Source organism: Solanum pennellii, chromosome 4, assembly GCF_001406875.1.
Source record: "Solanum pennellii chromosome 4, SPENNV200".
NCBI lineage: Eukaryota > Viridiplantae > Streptophyta > Magnoliopsida > Solanales > Solanaceae > Solanum > Solanum pennellii.
The window spans coordinates 64303889-64324489 of NC_028640.1; the positions used below are offsets into that span (position 1 = coordinate 64303889).

Genomic DNA, 20601 nt, shown 5'->3' on the forward strand with positions numbered 1-20601 from the left:
GGGGGGGGGGGGGGGGGAGGGGAGAAATGAGAAAGTACCAAAAATATGAAGCCCATAGTTGCCAAGATTACTTGTCCTAGCTCATCCAAGATCCCTGGAATGCCTTCATCCTCTGCTCCACCAGAAGCGTCATCACCACCTCCACCGCCACCACCTGGACGATCTCCACCACCATCTCCTCCGTCATAGTATTCTTGTTTTTCAATCTGTTGCTTCAATAAATCCTCAACTGACTTTTCCTTCTTCAGATTTCCCATGGCTTTCTCAAGAGCTTTCCATGGAGAAGCCTAGTCAAATAGTCGTGCCAAGTGGGGTGTTATCTTCTCGTGTAATAAACATTTCATAAGCTTATTTTTCTCAATTCGTGATTATCAACAGAATGTTGGAGCTACTTTATACTCAATGGCAGTGCAGTTTTATGAAAAAGAACCCCAGATTATGATGCACATGCAGAGCATTCATGGAGAAGAAGGGTTTGCTAGCTTTAAGTACAGAACAATATATCTATTTTGCATGGATAAGAGTTAAGCTGTAACAAATTCATACAACATTGTAACAAGAAACAGATTTCTTTAGAAAAAAAGGAGACAATAAAATGGAAAGCAGATTAAATATGCTTACCGAGCAAACTCAAGCACCCAAAATTAATCAAAATATGAGGGGAAAATAGATTTAGATAACTTAACAGAAAGATTGAGGATGATCCCTGCAAGTATTTGGTGGACTATATGGAGGGAGAGAAACGATAGATAATTGAGAATAGGAACAACAACCTGTAGGAAGTAAAGCTTAAGTGTATTTTGTTGTTTTGCTTTTGGTGTACAAATGTCTACTCCAATGAAACTGAGTCAATCATAGGTGTTTTAGGATCTATTTAGATTTGGTTCAGTTTTTGGATAGATTATACTTCCTTTTTGCTTTTGTAAATATGGTTTTTCAGTACTACCTAAGTGCTATATGAAATACAAATGTTACCAGTTTAAAAAAAAATGCAAGGTTTTCTTAAAGCAATTAAAACTAAAAGGGCACATGACATGCACAACATATTGGATAGATAACCTAAACAATGTTGGGGTGACAACTAGCATTGTGTACATGAAAGGTCATATAATCAGCAAATCGCTCGCCACTCATCAACCAACCTGATTTAGTGAAAGTAAAGACACTTGTCAAGCTGATATCAAGTAATTGTGGCTAAAGGAAACAGTATAATTAGGTCATATAGTCGATCCAACTACTTTGGTATTGGGGCATTGTCCTCATTGCTGTTGTTGTATTAAGCCACATTGTAAGATAAGGATAAAAAGTTCCAAAAATATAACATTTCTCTCTCGGCGCATGATAAGATTGGTGTACGCTAGTGGTGCAACTCTGCACACCACCACCGGAAATGGCCTGCGGCCGTGACCGTGAGAGGACAATGAAGGTTATTCAGCTACCAGACGTGAAGCTGGCAAAGGTAAATAAGAGAATACTGGACACTGAAGACGCAGGGAAAGCACTTAGCTCTAGTGCAAGCGAGACCACACAACAGGAACCTATGCTGAATGTTGTAAACCCAAATCACACATCTGATGAAGCAAGGTTTAATGGTAACACCCCAAACCCCTCGACGGGCAAAGGAATAGAGATGACAAGCTTGATTCTGGCGGAGGAGGGCATAGGCACGACAGTGCAGGCTGACAGTTTAATAGAACAGTGGCCAACAGTGCAAGACTCTCACACAAAGAAACAGTTGGTGGATAGAAGACAGAGCTTAGGGAGAACTGTTAGATCTCTGGGAAATGTTAATGATACCAAGCTGGGTAACCAAAACCCCAAAGGACAGGACAAGAAGACATGGAATACCCTTTTCACAGGAACATGATGGCATCAAAAGGCATGAACCTCAATTACGTCACTCCGGTCATCCAAAATGGAGTAAAAATGGCAAAACTGTGAAAGAAGAAGTAAATAAGGAAGTGCTGGCTTGGAGAGCTGTCATGATACTATATGTAGTGGGTGACTCCCCTACAATAGGCGTTGTTTCTCAATTCATTGCGGGGCAAGGAACATTTGTCAGCAAGCCCACCATCTACTACCCTAAAGATGGATATTTTTTTATTTAATTCCATAACATCAGTGTGAGGGATAGAATAGTGCATATAGGACCACACATGATAAACAAGAAACCAGCAATAGTAAAAGCCTTGGAGTCAGGAGTTCAACTTTAATGAAGAAGTGATAAAAACAATACCATTGTGGACTAAGCTACTCAATCTACCACTGTGATGCTGGGGGTAATTCTCTGAGTCGAATAGCAAGCAGTCCTGGAACCCCTATGTATGCTGATGAATGAACTGCCAGAACAGAAAGGACCTCATATGCAAGGGTGCTAGTAGAAATGGATGCTACTATACCACTTCCCAATTCCGTCAAAGTGATGGATACACAAGGGAAGGTGTTTGAAAAACAGATTTGGTACGACTGAAGACCACAGATGTGCAACATGTTGTTTGATTGGGCATGATTGCAAGAAGGACCAGCAACCCAGGACAAGACCCAAAGGCCTGAGGTCCAAAAGAAAGAGGTGACTAGAGTCTAGAGCTGATCCAAAGAAGTTCACAAAGACATGGTTGAGTAAAGAAGGGGGTGAAGAACTAAAGCAACCTGAGCCACAATCAACTAAGGATAATGGAAATGCTCAGGTACCAACTAATGTTCGCTTAGAAGAGGAACGGACAACAGTTACATATCCTAACACATATCTTTTATCCAAGGACTTTCAAATTTTGAATATTCAAAAATGGAGTTTCATCGAAAGTTATTTCAGAACCCATTTTTTATTTACTGTATCTGCTACCACAAATGATTAGAAAGGAGAAAATTTGATGGTTTTTCTGGTGGAGGAAGAAAAAAATGACGGAGATGGATGACCTGGGTTGTAACAGAGAAGGGGTAGATGATGAAAAATGATGGATATGATGGTGGTGGAGTAGGTCAGTAGGTGGGATGGTGGAAGGAAGAAAGAGACGAGAAAAAGAAGGGAAAAAAAAGTTTATTTCATGAAAAAAGAAGCTCTTCACACGCTTGGAGTTAGTGCAACACACACAATGTGCCAAGTCGGCAAGAAGTGTCAAATGACATAGCGGAGCATGAAATGAGGTGTCTAAAATGAACAAAGCCTAGTTAAGGTGTTTGTGAAAATTGGTATCAACTTTAGGTGGCCACCGATGGTTCAGCCTTTTGGTATTGGAAATCAGTTACCTACCAATAAAAGGGAAACCACATTATGGCATTACTGAGGAATAGGGAGATAAAGGGTAGGTGATTAGAAGGGTTGAAAGAGACATTCTCTTCTTTTCACCGTTCTCCTAGATTATTTGCTACTGTCTTAATTTGTTTTTAGATTCCATGTCAGGGAAAATACAAGCAATAAGGATATGAAACTAAGATGAATGAGAAAGAAAACGACTATAACCAAATATTAGAGGATTATGTTTAACCAATGAGGAGCTAAAGCACTTGTAACAAACAAATGGTGCTTTAGCTATATCTGGAGTCACAACTGGGCCAGTTGATGTTTCTTGATACGGACAAGGAAGCAACCAAAAGGCCTGGCAGTAGAACACATTATATAGTGGGATATAAAGGCTGTCTATGCCTTCCTGAAGAGTTTACACTATCCTCCTTATTTCACAGCCAAGACTCAAGATCACCAAGAGCATAACTGAGGCCTATACTTTTTGATTATAAATAAAGAAAATAAAAAATATAGGCCTCAGTTTTAGAGTTCCCCCTCATTTCACTGCCAAGGGCCACATTGGCATGATAAGCAAGAGCCCCCATCAGGGGTTCAACATATGCATGTAAGAATATACAAGAACGCCTTGCACTTATCTTAATTAACTAGACAGTGTTCACACCCAAATGATCCAAAAGTGCAAAGAAAATAAAGGGGAGTGAATATGGGGATGGGAACCTGTTTTCCATCAATTTCATCTTGGGTGGTATCTAGAGATGCATGTGGCTTTAGGCCATCTTCTTTTATTTTTTTCAATGATAAGTAAATAAGATGGCTTGTAGATTCTCAAAGTAAATACAAAAGCCACACCACATATAACCATTTCCCAAAGAAAGAAATCAAAACCACCTGCATATAGTGGGAAAATTTTTCTGGTTGGATTCGTTTGTGGATGGTTTGGATTATCTTACGTAAACTAGAATATTTTTAATTAACTAGACGAGTTCCTCTTGTCCTTATCAGTTCTCAGTAGGTTCTACGCCTGGAGAGTCTGTGAAAGAAAATGTTACCAGTTTGTCTCAGAGTCGGCATGTGGCAACCCATCCTTGCCAATTGACATAGGAGAAATGTTTGCTTCATTTCTTTTTATACCAATATCTTCAAACAAAAATTGGAAACCTTTTTGGGGGATTTTTCAAATAAAACGAACTTCACTTTGATCATGTGAGCAAGCTCACATTGCCGACCCAAAGTCCTCTGATAAAAGAGGAGTTTTATGATACGTTAACAGTTAAAGTAAAACTAGGTAATTTATGTTGAACTCATGCAATCAATTGAAGACACAAACTCATATAGGTGATACCAACCACTAGGTACATTTGAAAAGGATACCAACTACTCCCTCCATCCATCTTTACTTGTCCATGACTTGGCACACTCTTATGAAACAATTAATAGAGGGATAATTTTACTATATCACCTTTAATTATAAGTTATCTAAATATTGAAAAATGAATAGCGTTTAATAGCAAGGATAAAATAGACACAAAATGGTATATTATCTCTTGGTTTTCCAAACCGGACAAGTAAAGATGGACGGAGGAAGTAATTGGTATAAACGTTCACGTGTCCTTAAGCTTATATTTTGTAAGATATTTGTTAGGAGTTATTTTCTAATTAAAAAGAAACGTAGAGAACTCCGAATTCTAAGAATTCATCTTTATTGATATTGCGATGAAAGAGTAAAAAATAGAGCGAAATGGATAATGAAGATCCATATAGCTTACACTAACTAGCTTGAAATCAAGGCCTGGTGGTTTTCGTTTACAGATAAAACAAACTTGAAGCATTTCATAAGTTTCAAATAAAAAATGTAAAATAACAACCAATTAGTGGGCAATTTGCTTGGGATTGTTTCAGTTGGACATTTCATGGTTTTTTGTTCATCACTCCGACTAAAGATATTAAAATTGTTTGACACACATAAATACAGAATGAATGATGTTGCAAAAGATTGTTACCTCATTGTCATTGCTTGACTTCCCCTTTCCACCACCAAATAAGCATACAGTTGTGGACTGCTGCTGCTGTCTGGATACACTTACTTTTGCATTTCTCGGGAGTTTTATAGTTGAAGATAATGTTGTCAGTTTTGAAATCCTTTTGGTAGCAGTGAGTGATGGAAAGGCAGCATTGAAATTGCAGGCGTTTATGGTAGCGCAATTCATCTCCTCGCCGGCAGTAGTTTCAACAAGCTATCGGAAAAAAGAGGAGCGGCTCAGCCCTAAAACTGGCGTTGGCCGAGGAACTGATCGGAAAAGAAAAAGAGGATTAAGCCGTAAGATAAAATGCCAGTGGGTGGCTTTAGGTCCGAAAAAGTATAAGCTCAATTTAATTTTTTATACATATTAATATGTATTTATTATTGTAAATGTAGTAATTGAAATTTTCTTAATAATTTATCATCAATTGTTATACATGAACTTATAAAATTTTATAATTTTCCAAAAATACATTAAATAAATATTTTTTTTCCTATAACTAATTTGATAAAGATGAATTAGTAAAAAAATAAATTAATTAAGTACTTTTTTATTGGCCTATGCATATATTGATTCACTTTGAATTTTCCAATTAATTCAAATTTAAATGATATATTTATTATAATGAAGTAATTTTTTTTGGCCTATGCATATATTGATTCACTTTGAATTTTCCAATTAATTCAAATTTAAATGATATATTTATTATAATTTTTTATTTTAGTATGGTTCGATATATATATGAAATTGAATCGATTCAACATACAAATTGTTTAACTAGAACTCAATTTAATCTTTTCTATTTATCATAATTCTCTTTTTGAAACTCAAATAATTTTGATTATTATTTTAAAATGTATTTTTTTAATCATATTGATTTGAAATTGCAATTGAATATATAAATTTTGGTTAGATATTAAATTGATACAATCTAATTTAATTTTTTAAATTAATCTAATCAACTCTGGAAAAGTAGGATTGTATGCTTGCACCTATTGTCAAACTCTCTTGTTTTGCCATTTATATTTTATTAGGCTTGCAAGTTTATTTTTATTATTTTTGGTTATTGTTTTGCAATTTTAATATTTTTTTTTGTTAGGTTTTACCCTAGAAATTGAAATATAAATAGTTGCTTGTTTTAAGATAATGAAAAATATTTGTGACGGTCTCAAATTAATAATGCAGTAAAATTCGAAATACAAAAAGTCAAATTAGTAATAATTTAATTATAGAAAAATAAAAGAAGAAAAAAATAAAGAAGTTTGGGATTCAGAAATAAAGAAAATCGGAGTGTAAAGAGAAGCAAATGAAATCGCCGTGCTGAAAGCCCAAAAACTCTCCGCCATTGGCGCGAGCTTCATCTCAGACAAGCTACAAATCAACTCAATATCAGTTTTTTTGGCGCCAACCAATCCTCTCACCATGTTGCGAAGGTAACCCTAAACCAAAATCTCAATTTCTACAGTTATCAATATATATACACTCTCATATTCCGTAGCTTTTGTTCATTCATTACGTTGTGATACATCGGATAGTTAGTTTGTCAATGTCGATTTTATTGTTATTTTGCTCTCTAGTATTAATTTCAATGAAAAGAATTAGGGTTGAAATGAATTTTGTTACATGAAAATTGAGTGTTTGAACTAATTTGAGATCTTCTACTGTATCTTTTTTTTTGCAGGTCCATCCTGCGACTTTCGGCTGGTCAATCAGTGAAAAGAATTCCAGCAGAGGTTATGACACAGGTACGTTTTACAATATCGTCAAAATAGATAAACAAAACACACTAGGTGGGTCTTACTACTTAATTGGCTACCTGAACTCCCACGGGTGAGGATTCGATTCCCCATATTGTAATCCCCTCTCCTATTTCCCCTTCCCCAACCTCCAATTTTGAAAAAACAAAATAAAAAAAAAAAAGCATTAGATGATTCTTCCCATATGTCGTAGTCTTGGGTGTTAACACGGCACATGGCACGCGGCAGGTATCCCGTGGAATTAGTTGAGTTGCGCAAATGCTTGTCCGGACACCGTGATCATCAAAAATAAATTAAAGTAGATAACGGTCTGGCGAAGTTTGAAGAAATCTGCTCCTTCTTGTTGTTTGTTGTGCCTTTTATGACAAGAAGAAGAAAGAACCATTTTTATTAGCTATGACATGGGCAAACTTGAATTTCTTGGGGGCCTCATGGTGGAGAAGTAAAAAGTGGAACTTTTCAGAAGTTTGGATGCTGTCGTGATTTTTGTGCTTCTGTTTACATCAGTATCTTCATAAAGAAAGAGTAAATATGATTTTTGAAGAGAGTAAAACAACATTTTTTAACCATGAGGTTGTATGTTGCTCGGACTCTTCGAAAATGTCTAACAGGTGTGCATCGGATTCGCCAAAAGTAGCGTATTTTTTTAGTAGCCAGCACGGATCCAGAATCAAAAGTGAAGAGTCCGCGCAACTAAGATGAGGTTATGGGTTTGAGTCCCTAAGGGAGCAAAAGTGGGGAGGGCAGCTGTTTTTTAACAAGGAGATTGGCATTGCTGCAAGTTTTAACAATCTGAGTGATGTGTTATCTTGGATCGCCTGTGGGAAGGGGTTTTGGTAAAGTAGGTTTAGCTTACCAGATCAAAAAAGAAAAGAAAGAAAGAGCAAGTATTGGAAAAACTCTTTTGATAAGTGTGATCAAATTGAGTTGGTGCATCGTTGTAAATTATGATGCATTTATGGAGGTAGAACAAAACTAATGCCATTGAACTGGAGAGAAATACGATGACTGCCATAACTGGACCCTTCCTGGCAATGCTCAGAATCTTTATTTTAAATCTTGATTATCATCTGCTTGTTCTTTCCTTTTTTACTTTTACCACAAGAAAAATAAAGAGAAAAAAAACTGTCCCCGCATTTTCTTTGAATACTAGTGTTATGTCTTACAGTAACTAGCATTGAATTCTTGTTTACCGATTTGTTTACCGGTATATGGTTTCAGGTACCTTCCTATCTTTTTTCCAGAAGAGAGTTTTCAGTCTCACCCAAACAAAATGGGCCACCACGGGGGCCAGCTTCAACGGGGAAGCCCGAAGAAACAGTGAGTCTCTTGCCGAGATTCATTATTGGATCTGTTGCTTTAAGTGCTGGATTTTTTGCTGCTTATCAAACTGGATATTTAGATAAGTATCTCATCAAAGAGCCCCATTCTAGCCCTGAATTAGCCAGGGAAGAAACTGGCCTTCAAGGTGTGAACGAGCTAAAGGAAAGTAGTGAAGTTTCACAAGATAGTGAAACTTTAGGAAGACCAGATGCTGATTCTAAATTTGTAGAGTCTGATAGTCCGGAGCAAACTTACCAGAGCATTGGAATTCAACAAGATCTCTCTGGATCAGAAGAGCCAACAGCAACTGGATCAGAAAGTCAATTTCAGGTAAACGATTCATCAGAGATTACTGGTGGAGAAGCCACCTATACTGAAGTAAAAGAATTATCACCCAGCTCCCATCGAGAAAATGTTTCACCTGATGAAACAAGACCTACTTCTACTCAATCACCTGAGGACACTTTGGACATGAAGAGCCCAGAAGTATCTACTGATGCAGTGCAGTCTAAGGAAATAGAAATCACTCCAACTCCAACACAGGCTGATACACTTCAGAAGGAAAATGAGGCTAGTGTCATGTCTCCAGAGCATGCAACCAGTCGAGCCAAGATGGAGGTATAAACCAATTTGTGCTGACAACTTTATCTTGTGAGTTACAAATTTTGTCATGGTTCTCTGAACAGCTACTTTTTGAAGGATGCTCCTCAGCATGAGGAAAAACCTAGTTCCCTCCTTGATGAATACTTCTTAAGAAATGGGGGTGGAGCTACCCCTACAACCTCGTCTGACAAGCAAATGGTATATTCTCCTTCCTTATCCCACCCCCCACCCCCTAAAAAAATGAAACAATGAAAAGACAGAAGGATATATGAGAGGGAAGGAGAGGGAGAATCTCCTAGTTGGTTTTCCTTAATCTTTGCATTATGAAACTGTAGGTTGTTGAAAATCTGGGTGATTCCTACATATCAAAGGATGGAAAATTGGTGCTTGATGTCTTACAGGTTATTCATGAAGCTGAGAGTAGACAAGCAGAACTAGATGCTCGCTTATTTGCTGAAGAAAAGAAATATATGAAGGTGTGAGACCTTTAACAATTCTTTACAATTTTGAAAAGAGGATGTTATAACATTATTGTGATACTTCACTCTTAAGATTTGTGGTATTTCTTCCACATGATTTGCTTTTAATTTTGTTGCTGCTTGTTGTTGTTGTTATTGTTATTTTAAGATTTTTCTGCTCTCATGATTTAGGAGAGATATGAAAAGGAGCTGAAGGATGCCAGGGCCAGGGAACTTATGTATGCTGAACGAGAGGCCTTACTGGATAAGGTTGTAGTATGTTTGTTATTGGTTACCTATTTTACCCTCATATAGGCTGCTGCAGTGTATGATAACTCCAGTTCTTAAACTATTCATTGCCACATTTCACTTCTTTCTTAGGATCACATGCGTGGAGGGTCATCTTATTTGATGATTTATCATTGTCTTTTATTATCCTAATCTCTTTGTTGGACTGATTAATGATGAAAATTTCATTAGGAACTGAAAAAAGAAAGAGCAAAAGCCATCGCAGCTTTGAAATCACTTAAAGAAAAATTAGAAGAAGAACACAAGACGGAGCTTGAGGAAAAGGTACTATACTCTCTTAAGACTATACAAAATATACTATATTTTCTGTCTAGCAGACTTATGCAGATTCATAATTGTAGGAAGCTGAAGCAGAACTGACGTTAAAGAAAGCCCAGGAGTTGGGTAAAGCACAATTGGATGCAGCTATTGCAAGTGAGAAAGCATCTCAAATTGAAAAAATGGCTGAAGCCAATCTCCATGTAAAGCTTCCCATATATTAGTTTTCCACGTATAGAAGTTTCTTTTTTCATTTGATGTTACACCAATCTTTTAAATTATTCACATTCCTATTCAACTGTGGGTTAGAAACTATCTCTTCCTTGAAACATCTATAGGAGGATATTCTGGAACTACTCATAAGGGAATCAGATAATTGCTATCCTAAATTCGTTTAGACTACAGTTCCCTTTCTAAAAAAAAAAGAAGTCTGTTTAGACCAACACCTGCATCCTATTCTTTAGTAAATGGAAAATACTTCTGAGCATCCTATTCTTTAGTAAATGGAAAATACTTACTCCATCATGGCTGCTCCATTAAAGTAGTGTTGGCAAGTGAAGGTTTTTTTTTGTTTGTATTTTGTTTGTGGGATGCAAGTACAATGTTTGTTTGACGCGCATTGGGAGATAACTGATGTAATTGACTGCAGTTTTTTCTTCATTTTTCATTAGTTTATATCGCTGTATTTATGGCTTCAGTTCTTACTTTGTCTATGATGTATGATATTAGATTTTACATACCTGTAAGTATAATAATGTCTAGGGAAACAGAAGATGCTTTATATGATGGGTGGGAGACAGCCTTTACTATTGTTGGTGTAAACAAGTAATAATAGACAGCACAAAAGATGTTTTTAATGCAATTGATTGGCTGTAATTAGATATATTAGGATTTTGTGAAGAGACAACTTTTGTGATGGGGGATACACTTTGTTATAGTATACCCGTGGATATATAGAAGTAAAGTTCACCATTCTCAAAAAGAAATGATGGGTGGGAGGATAAATTACATTCTTTGTCATGTATTTTAGCATTGGACGTTTATGGAGTGCTCAACCGTATGTTTCTTCTTTCATTTGTCCCAGTAAGGAATCTACTTGCCAAGAAGGTATATAGCAGGATTGTTCTATTGCCGAATTTCTGCTGAACGTCCTATATCTTAATCTTATACAACAATAATGATAGTTACAGCCACATATCTCCTTCTCTCCCGGGCACATATCCCTAGGTCTTTCTTGGAGGTCCTCTTTGGGCCTCTCTTACCCTTTTCCGGCTATATCCGATCACCTGAGCCACTTTTACTACCTTTTTAAACTCTCATGCATCTCTCCAGTTGCTCTGGCTCAATGGATAAAGGAATTTAATTTATAGATCTGGGGGAAAATCTTGTGACATTTCTATGTATTCATAAGATTCAGAATTAGTATCTAGGATCAAATGGGTGGAGAATGCCAGGAATTCTATTAGAAGATTAACTCTGAGTAACGGAGCCTTACTCTGGCTTTGCAGAAGAATGAGGGATGCATCAGAAAACAAGGGAACAACATTAAATTGTGGAGATGCAGAGATCTCTTCACTTAATATTATTGTTCTCAAAAGTTAACAAGTATGGGAGATTCCTTTCCGTCATTACAGTTAAGGGACACAACAGAGTTGTGGTCATCATTCCAGAAAATTTCTTTTAATGAGGTATGGGGGTTGGTGGCTACAAAGATTGAGAAATTTATTACAGTGAAAACTAGCATCCTGCTGCATTTATTACGAACGGAAGTACAATAAACAACTATTAAAGGACACGGGGAACATCTTTGAAGTGGACTTCAAAGGAAGCTGAGGTTGCAGTTATGAAGAACCAACTTTCTTTGAAAACTCAAGAGGGTGATACAGATCTTCTGCGGAGATGTCTAGTTGGTCAATTCAATGGCGGGGTTGAACTTCCAACTAACAATGATGTGAGAAAATGTGCTCAACAGACCGAAAAGGGACTCAGAATATTCAAGTGTATGACATGAATAGCTTTTGGTTTCTCTTCGAGTTCCAATCAAGGAAAGCAGCTGAGCCCATTCTTATGGGCGACTAGAGGAGATATGTGGTCAACTTAACACTCGGTTCGTGGTCTCTGATGAAGAGTTCCTTTCCGACCCAAACCAAGTTTGATTGGTTTTGGATCAGAGTAAATGGTCTTCCTCTACCTCTCTGGTCCGATGGAGTCATGAAAGAGATAGGTGATAGATGTGGAGTTGGTTGGAAAATGAAGAAGAAACAGAACTTAAGAACCCCCTGCTATGGGCTCACGTTCGGAGTAAGGGTCCGAGGGAGACAATACCACTGACCAATTGATGTCGATGATGGGAATTTAATCTTCTCTCTGCTGATATGGATAGACTCGTCGGTGATTTACAAGGAAAAAAGATAGTTACTAACCCTACAGGCGACTATAGCTAGTAAAGGAGAAAAAAAAAGTAGTTCTGGGTTGTGGGAAGTATAAGAAGACTTTCATGAAAAAGGTAAAGAGGTTATAGGTCTTTACCCAATAGATTTTGTGGGGCCTGACACGCAGCAAGTGGTGCCTGTGCAATGCTGAATGTTTGAATTTGAATTTAAAAGACTGTGGGCCCAATCCAATTCTTTTAAATTCCACTTTGCTCGCTGACAAGGACCAACCATAAATTCCTTTTTGGCCTATTCATTTAACCCCCTTGGAACCATTTATTGAGCTCCGAAATATAATCCAAGGTCCATCTATTTTACCATCTGAATTCACATTGATCCTGGGAGATTTGGGACTTCCATCAAGATGGAGGAGACTCCAAGACATGAATTTATCCTCGAAAACGATCAAGTGTTGGGAGATGAATCATTACAGAATTCTCTATCTCCATAACCAGGGAGGATTGCAATCATGCTCTGCTATAAGAAAGGATGCTGAGGAGACGCTAGAATATTCTCATGATCAACTGAGTTGTTATTCCGAATCAAGGCCTCTGTAAATTGACGACTCAAAACTGTTGAAGGTCTCGTTAGGGAGAGTACTCTATAGGTAAACTTTATCGGGATCAAACTTAGCCAGAAGTTTGGAGCAGCTATCAAGGGTTGCGAAAATGAGGCCTTCCTTTTCTCGAAGGTAGATCGGAATAGAGCAAAGGGAGCACAGTTGTACCAACACAGTTAATACTCCAAAGGAGCTCAAGAATTTGTTCTTTGACATTGGTATGAAGTTCAAAGAAGGTGAATCTAGGAGAAGCGGGAGGACTTTGCCTTGGAATATCCAATGGAAGTCAAGATTGTAGCCTGGAATACTAGGGGCCTTAATGGTATGTGGAAATGAATGATGGGCTTTCTCAGGGTGAAATGGTGGGTCTTTTAACTTGTCTTTCCATGAAGTAGTGGTAAGATCTGCGTACATTCTATCCTCCCGGACCCACTTGTGGAATTTCACTGGGTATTTTGTGCATTTGGCAAGAAAATGGGCATTATTTGCTTTGGTCTCTGGTAGATTTTGATTTTTTCAACCGCCACAACACCGTTCATTTTCAAAATATGGTCTTGCGTAACTCTAGAGTTCTTGTCATTGATTGCTGTGTCTCCACAGGATTGTCTACACTTGCATACCATCCTCCATCATCAATAACTTCTCGAATTATCACCGATAATTTCATATCACCCACTCATACCTCAATTTGAACATACCTACCAATGGTAGCTGTTAAAATTCTGATACAGTCGGTATAGGTAGTCCTCTATTTTCCTACCACATCTCTGGCAAAGTTTCCCCTCTTCCAGTGAAAGCTCTTTTAAAGCACTCATGCCCATCACTAGTTGTTTTTCCAGTTTTGATTTTGCTAATGAGCCTTCTATTGCCCTCGTAAAGTAAGTAAAACCATCTTGCTCTTTATTTGCTTATGTTAATCAATTTAAAAGACTTCTCTGGTTGAGACCGGCTGAGAAATAGGCTCTTCCCTCCATAGTGGAGAAGTGAAACTCACTGGAAACAGGACAATTGTAACCAGAAAAGATGTTCTTTTAAAATCGGCTAATTTCCCAAAATTGAGTTCCCAAGAGAAAATGGAGCTTGTTTGGGATAGGTGGAAGCTCACTAAGCATATCTTATGCAAAAGGGTTTGTAATCTAGAAATATCCTCCTTGTAGACAACGAAATTCATTGTACCAAAAGTCGAGAACTTAAAGTAATGTAACCTTTTCCTAAATTATGCAGGATTTTCTCATAAAATGCACATAAGAACGCAACTTCCAATATTTACCACAACAAACATATAGAAAATCGCACTGCAGCGAAATTCTTAATAGCTTTACCACTTTTTAGCAAAGAATTTCTGAGCAACTGACCGAGAAAACAGGCAATAGTTTAATATCCAAAACCTAATTTTGCATCCAGGAAAAAACTAACCATCACTTTCCCAGGTATCTCCTACAGTACAATCACTCCAGCGACATTCCTCTTCTCCAAACATTTTTTTTCCAAATCTGTGTGTTATATCTTCATATATACCATTCTTCTGGAGCATAACCTAGATATCTTTTTATGCTAGCTAAATTTGCAGTTCATATATTCTTACATCTACTTATCTTAAAACACTACTCTCTAGAGTGTTTCTTCATAGCCAGTTGTCTAAGTGCTTGGCATTTCTATGATTGATTTGATTTGAGTTCTTGTTGTTTTCAGATAAATGCTCTGTGCATGGCATTTTATGCACGATCTGAAGAGGTTCGCCAGACTCATTCTGTTCACAAGCTTGCTCTGGTAACTGTACTTCTGCTGTACTTCTCTTTTTATTTTTATGTTCTCCTTCCTTTTTGAATGAAAAACTTTAGTTTCAGGGTGGGTGTGAGACAATGTATACATAAATTCTTTCGTTCTGAAGAATTTCACCATCAGGGATGATATCAATCTTTAGTCCAGAGTATTGTTGAACTACTAACAGAATATTATCACATTATATTGCCTTCTGCACATTGTTAGTGTGTATGCTTGCTATATTTGCTTCTCCACATATATGATGCTACTGTACGTATATATAGTCCTTTCTTTATGTATATGACTGCCCTGCTAGAACTTGGGAACATCTGATATCATGTCCAAAAGTTCTAAACCAAACTTTTAAATTCAATTGGAATCTCCAGACAGTCAATCGGCTCAACTACAAACACCATGAAAAGTTGAGAACCATAAATCAACCATTCTAATTGTTAATAACCTCTATTCCATCCTTTTCTCAGCTAATGTTTAGTTCACTTCTGTTTACTAAACATTGCATGATGGATGTGGGTGCTACTGAACTCGCTGTAGCCATGCCCTAGTTAATAGATTTATTAAACGCGCTATTATCCGTCTAGTGACCTTCTAGTATAAGAACCACTACCTTTTAACATTTCATCTTCGCTCTCTGTTTCCCTTAAATTTGGTGGTGTTCTGATTGTTTTTGTTTTCAATCCTTTGTCTTTTAATGTTCAAAGAAGGCAAAATTGAGGACCTGTTGTGTGTGTATGTGTGTTGTGTGTGTGTGTGGAGAGAAAGAGAGGGAGAATCTACTGCTTGAATGTGATAAGTCATAACTGTAAGCCTTTTTTCCCGTCCAAACACATAAAAGGGAAAGTTGCACAATTTGGTAACATGTCTAAACAGATCCCCTTTTCCAACCAAAATGGTGTTGAATCATTTGGAAAAACTCGCAGTTTCTGGCTTTCTGCGAACTCTGTCAAAATTTTCTCAACAGTAACCGTCTTCCCTTCCTAATGACCAGCTAACGGCCACATTAGCTGGTAACCCCAAAGTACAACTAACATTGCCATTTTTCTGTTTTCCTGAAATACCATCAACATATATACAAAATAATTTGGCTAACAGCTCCTACTTCTCTGTGAAATATGACCTTGAATTCTGTGTGAAACAATTGCAGCTTTCCTAAATCTATGCTAAACAATTTCTAATGTAACAATCTCACTTATTTATGGTAATCATCATTCCAGTAACACCACTTTTCATTTATGCTACTGCTAAATAACTTCTGAAACTCAAGGCTAGAACTCTTCCTGTAACTCAAGTCTTAGCTCTCTCATGTTCTAATCAGAAAAAAGTGGCCGTTGGCTTTCATGCTTCATGAAGTCTACATCTTCCCAAAGATTATGTATATTAAGAGAAAAACTATAAAAAAGTTGTATAATAAGAGAGAAATTCATACTGTAATTTAACAAGGTGATATCTTAACTCATTCTGAAGTTGGATGTTAAAAACACTGTCAATAAAGGCTATTAACTTTTAGAACATAAATAAATTATCCATTTAAAACTGAAGTAATGCAATGCATCCAACAAAAAGAATAGCACAGTGGTTGATGCTGAGGAAGAAGAACAGGAGTGATCTGATACTGATTTGTTCTTTGTTTGTTAAGCTGTAAAACCAGTTATTTTTCCACAATTGTATCCTCAGGGGAGGGTATTAGAAGGGAATGATTGGGTACAAACAATGCTAACCTACCGGCTATTAGCTAAAACCTGTGTCAAGTGTTTAGCTCTACTGATGGGATCCTTTGATTGTTCATTGTTGCAGGGGGTGCTTGCTCTGGAAGATGCACTGTCCAGAGGGTTACCAATTCAAAAAGAAATAGAAAATCTTCACACTTCTCTTGAAGGGATAGATAACAACTCATTGCTGGATGTGGTTCTATCTTCTCTTCCAGAAGAAACACAGAGATATGGTTCAGATACTGTGTTACAACTGAATCACAAGGCAAGCATCTGAAACACTGTAGAATAATATCCAACTTTGAAGCATAATTCTACAAACCATGTGGAATCCCATGGGAAATTTCAAATTAGCTATGTTTTCCTTTTCTACATATAATATTTTTTTGGGCAAACTCGATGCCTCTTTTTCTGGTTTCTTATTTCCTGCCCTGGTTGAATCGTCATTACCAGACAATTTGTAAGACTGATAGAAGAGTTTGGTAAAGTTACCAGATTCAAAAAAAAAATGATAGAAGATTTGGTCACTGTTTAAATTATCCCAGTTTTCAGATTTGCTTCTCATGCGATCAAATATGTCAACAGTACTCGTACCTTTGAATTCTGTGATTTCTGCTGCTAAATATCCGAATTCTTTTTTCTTTTGTTCCTTCTGCCTAAAGTCTATAGTCTTGTGTGTCTGTTGAGAGCAAGAATTCTTTATTGGGATTTGTAGCTCTTACATTGAAGTCTGCATATCTGATGCTTGTACCTGAGCAAAAACGGGATAACTCTGTTTCTAATTACTTCTCATTTTAACAGTTCGATACATTAAAGGGGACACTTCGTCACTTTAGCCTGATTCCTCCAGGTGGTGGTGGGATATTGACACATTCTTTGGCTAGTGTTGCATCCTGGTTAAAGGTATCTATTCATTTACCCTTCTTTGAGTTAAACTATCTGATTATTTAAGTAAAGTTTACTGAATTCGTATTTCTTCCCCATAAAATAATTTTGTGTACTGATATCAGGTTAGGGAGGCTGGCCAGTCTGGCGATGGAATTGAATCCCTCATAAATAAAGTTGAGAGTTTCTTGGCTCAGGGAAAATTATCAGAAGCTGCTGATGCCCTTGAGAAGGGTTTAAAGGACACTCACGCAGCAGAAATTGTTGATGATTGGGTAAAGCGTGCTAGGAACAGAGCTATAACCGAGCAAGCACTAACCTTGCTGCAATCTTATGCCACCACTATAAGCACTTGAAACAGTGATCCATTATAGCAATCAAACGTCCAGTTTATCTGCTGCCTACAAAAATCTCTCAAGAATGGCTTTTTGGTGATTAACATGTTGACATTTTCAATGCTTGCAACACTATCCCTTTTTTCATCTTGTTGCAATCGAAGTAGTTATGCCTCTCTTGATCCGGATAATTTCCATTGATAGATACATCACTATCGAGCAGGTTTGTTGTACAACGGGTTACTTCTGTTATTCTTTCTTTCAGGTCCTCCATGAAAAGGACTCCAAGCTGGAGTACGCTCTGCATTTTCTACTTCCCATGAACTAATCTTATTTGCTCTTGTTACGCTGTTTAGCATGTATAATAAAGGCAGCTCAAATTGACTGGATAACTTCTTTGGTTAGTTTTCTAAACTAATTAAATTTGAAAGAGCTCAGCCAAGCATTGATAGGTTTTCGTCTGATCGAGGGGATAAGTAGACATGATTCACCTTAAAACAGTTGAGGTTGAAATTTCTGAGGGAACTTCGATTAATGTATATCTTAACATTTATAGTTGAATATTATGGTATATGATCAAGAAATTGAAGTTCCTTTGGATACAGACGAGTTAAAAATCAAATTGCTTCTTGTGCAATTGTAAGTTTCTGGGTTTTCTTTCTATCGTTTGTTCTTTCCTATATTTTATGTACTTCGTTTTACTGTTCAGCCAAAATTTAGAAAAGAGACATTCTCCTAGGTGTAATTTCTTTTATCAATAGAGTGCAATAACACAAAATTAAAACCCCCAAAATTAATTACTAATAGAGTAATACCATATGATTTGTGATCAAGACACATTACTAATCTAGGGTTCATTCACCAAACCCCAATAAAGTCGGGGAGAAAATGTATACACTTTTTCAAGTGATAACTACACTATGAAAGCATAATTGGTTTTTTTTAAAAAAAAAAAAAGTCATGGTCGATAGGTCTCTCTCAATATGTATGGTGTTAGTTTGTGTATCGTGATCATGGAAAAAAGAAAAGCACGTGTTATAAAATATACAACTAGTGTGGATGTTCACTATTCAGTTATCTCTTATACTTTTACAACCTGTTTCACGATTTTTCTTCATAACTCAATTGGTTGATTATCTGAACTATTACCTTAATCATGAGATTTAGGTTTTCTCCACCTTGTAATCCTCGTGTTTCTCCTTCCCCGGCTCCTATTTTTTTTTATAAAAGAATATTGGACATTTAAATATTCATTGTGCTTCAATATTTATCTAGAGAAATTATCCAAATGGATTCATTAATTAATCCCTCCTAACTCAATTTCGTGCACCCAAAAACAGAATAACCTTTCATTAATTTGTCATCTATCCCTCTTAAGATTATTATACTAAGTAATTGATTATTGTCCCTTATTTCCCAACTAACTTTCTAACGTTAAATACAATTTAGCTAAGACTTTTTACAAACCAATGACTTTTAACCCTTTTTTTCCCACCTTATATCAAATATCAATACAATTTAATTAGATACGGATTTGTAGGCACGTATATTAGAGTTCGATTAAGATATGAATTTGCGGATTGCAAGATCATTTTTAGAGGTGGCTTGAAGTGCTTACCCAAGATCTCTGGTTAAGATTTGAGGAATTTCAACCATCCTATCACAATTCATATCGATTAATTTTTGCATATATTAATACATATTGGTTAAGTCCTTCGGTTGTTAGCTTTGATTATCGATTAGGTTAAGTTGAATAGTCGCTTCAAGCCACTAAGACAAGCTAACTAATTTTTTTCTTCTTATAAATAAATATAAGTTGGTTTGATGTCTTTATTATTTTTCTAACTACTTTGAAATATTTAAAAGAAAGAAAACAGATTAAGTATGTTTAATCACTTTGTTTAGTTATCCAATGTGGTAGTTAGTTACAAACTTTCACTTGAAACTAATAAATCCATTTTTAACGAGGAGTTATCTTTTTTTGTATAATGTCTTTTTTTTTTTTTTAGGTTTCTCACTTGGCATTTGAGTCCACTTTAAAGTTTCAATTAAATTTGAATCACTATAAGACCTATTTCAATTTTTTGTTCAATTTAAAATTCATAATAAAATATGATACTTTTTTGATATCTGATAATTTTATATCAAAAACACAAATGACGCTTCATAATTAGAAAAACGAGCACCATCCTTTATTTTATTTTAGAGATGATGAATAAAAAGTCAATGCAGAATGACTCTTTTTCCTGTTTTTCTTCCTTTATCACAAGATATTAGCTCAAAGTACTTAGGCTCCCGTTTGGCCATAAATATATTTGGGAAAAATTTGGCAAATAATGTTTGTCCATACAATTTGCTATTATTTGGCAAATATTTTTGGCAAATATCCCAAATTTCCAAATACTAGTTTTTTCTAGTATTTGGGCCAAATCTCATTATTTGGGATATTTTGAAAATTAAAATTTTACCCCAATCTTTTATCTTTTACAAAAACACCCTCTCTAGTTTTTGCTTGCGTTGTATTACATCATTTTTTACGTGAACACCAAAATAGTGATGAAATATTTAGTGAATATTAAATAATGATATGATTGTTGATGAAAATTATTAAAAATTGGCTTTAGGTAACAAAGTCATGTACTTTGTCTGCTTCACGATACATGGAATAATTCTTGTTGCACTCACTCCAAATTACCACATCGTTTTAGTGTCATGGACATTATTTGTTATTGTTGTAACGAACATTCAATTGACTTGTAATACAAACTTTTAGTTAGTTTTGATAGTTTTTAAAACTTGTGGGTATAAATCATATTTTTCTAAAAAGTTGAAATATATTTCCCAAATTTTATGGCCAAACAGATGGTGAAATTTCACCCAAATTTTCACTCAAATAATATTTGCCAAGAATATTTGGAAATCTATG

The 20601-nt window shown here is 36.2% G+C and overlaps 2 protein-coding genes across 3 annotated transcripts in view; one reads left to right on the plus strand and one right to left on the minus strand.

The window, feature by feature from the left end:
- The window catches only part of LOC107018174, a 7093-nt gene extending 1482 nt beyond the window's left edge, over positions 1–5611 (minus strand). The window contains exons 1-2 of the mRNA XM_015218583.2: positions 5245–5611; positions 39–287 (exon numbers count right to left, since the gene is read on the minus strand). Coding sequence (XP_015074069.1) covers positions 39–287; positions 5245–5451 — 456 coding nt within the window. The 5' untranslated portion in view covers positions 5452–5611. The remainder of the gene's footprint in view (positions 1–38; positions 288–5244) is intronic.
- Positions 5612–6522: 911 nt separating this feature from the next.
- Positions 6523–18292, plus strand: LOC107017904 (MICOS complex subunit MIC60). Of its 2 annotated transcripts, none has more exons than XM_015218190.2 (12): positions 6523–6698; positions 6947–7010; positions 8244–8963; positions 9045–9146; positions 9284–9424; positions 9599–9676; positions 9887–9979; positions 10057–10176; positions 14657–14734; positions 16541–16720; positions 17257–17358; positions 17466–18292. In XM_015218190.2, exons 1-12 carry the CDS (start codon positions 6688–6690, stop codon positions 17694–17696), a joined length of 1920 nt encoding a protein of 639 aa, XP_015073676.1. In that variant the 5' UTR covers positions 6523–6687; the 3' UTR covers positions 17697–18292. The 2 variants fall into 2 exon arrangements, with proteins under 2 accessions (XP_015073676.1, XP_015073677.1); XM_015218191.2 differs by having other exon boundaries at positions 6532–6698; positions 9057–9146; positions 17466–18277.
- Positions 18293–20601: the final 2309 nt, after the last annotated feature.

Excerpts from the sequence above, each read along its gene's own strand:
- LOC107017904 (XM_015218190.2), top strand. Across the intron at positions 9,147-9,283 it reads CCTCGTCTGACAAGCAAATG|GTTGTTGAAAATCTGGGTGA; the intron begins GTATATTCTCCT and ends ATGAAACTGTAG. Across the intron at positions 14,735-16,540 it reads CTGTTCACAAGCTTGCTCTG|GGGGTGCTTGCTCTGGAAGA; the intron begins GTAACTGTACTT and ends TCATTGTTGCAG.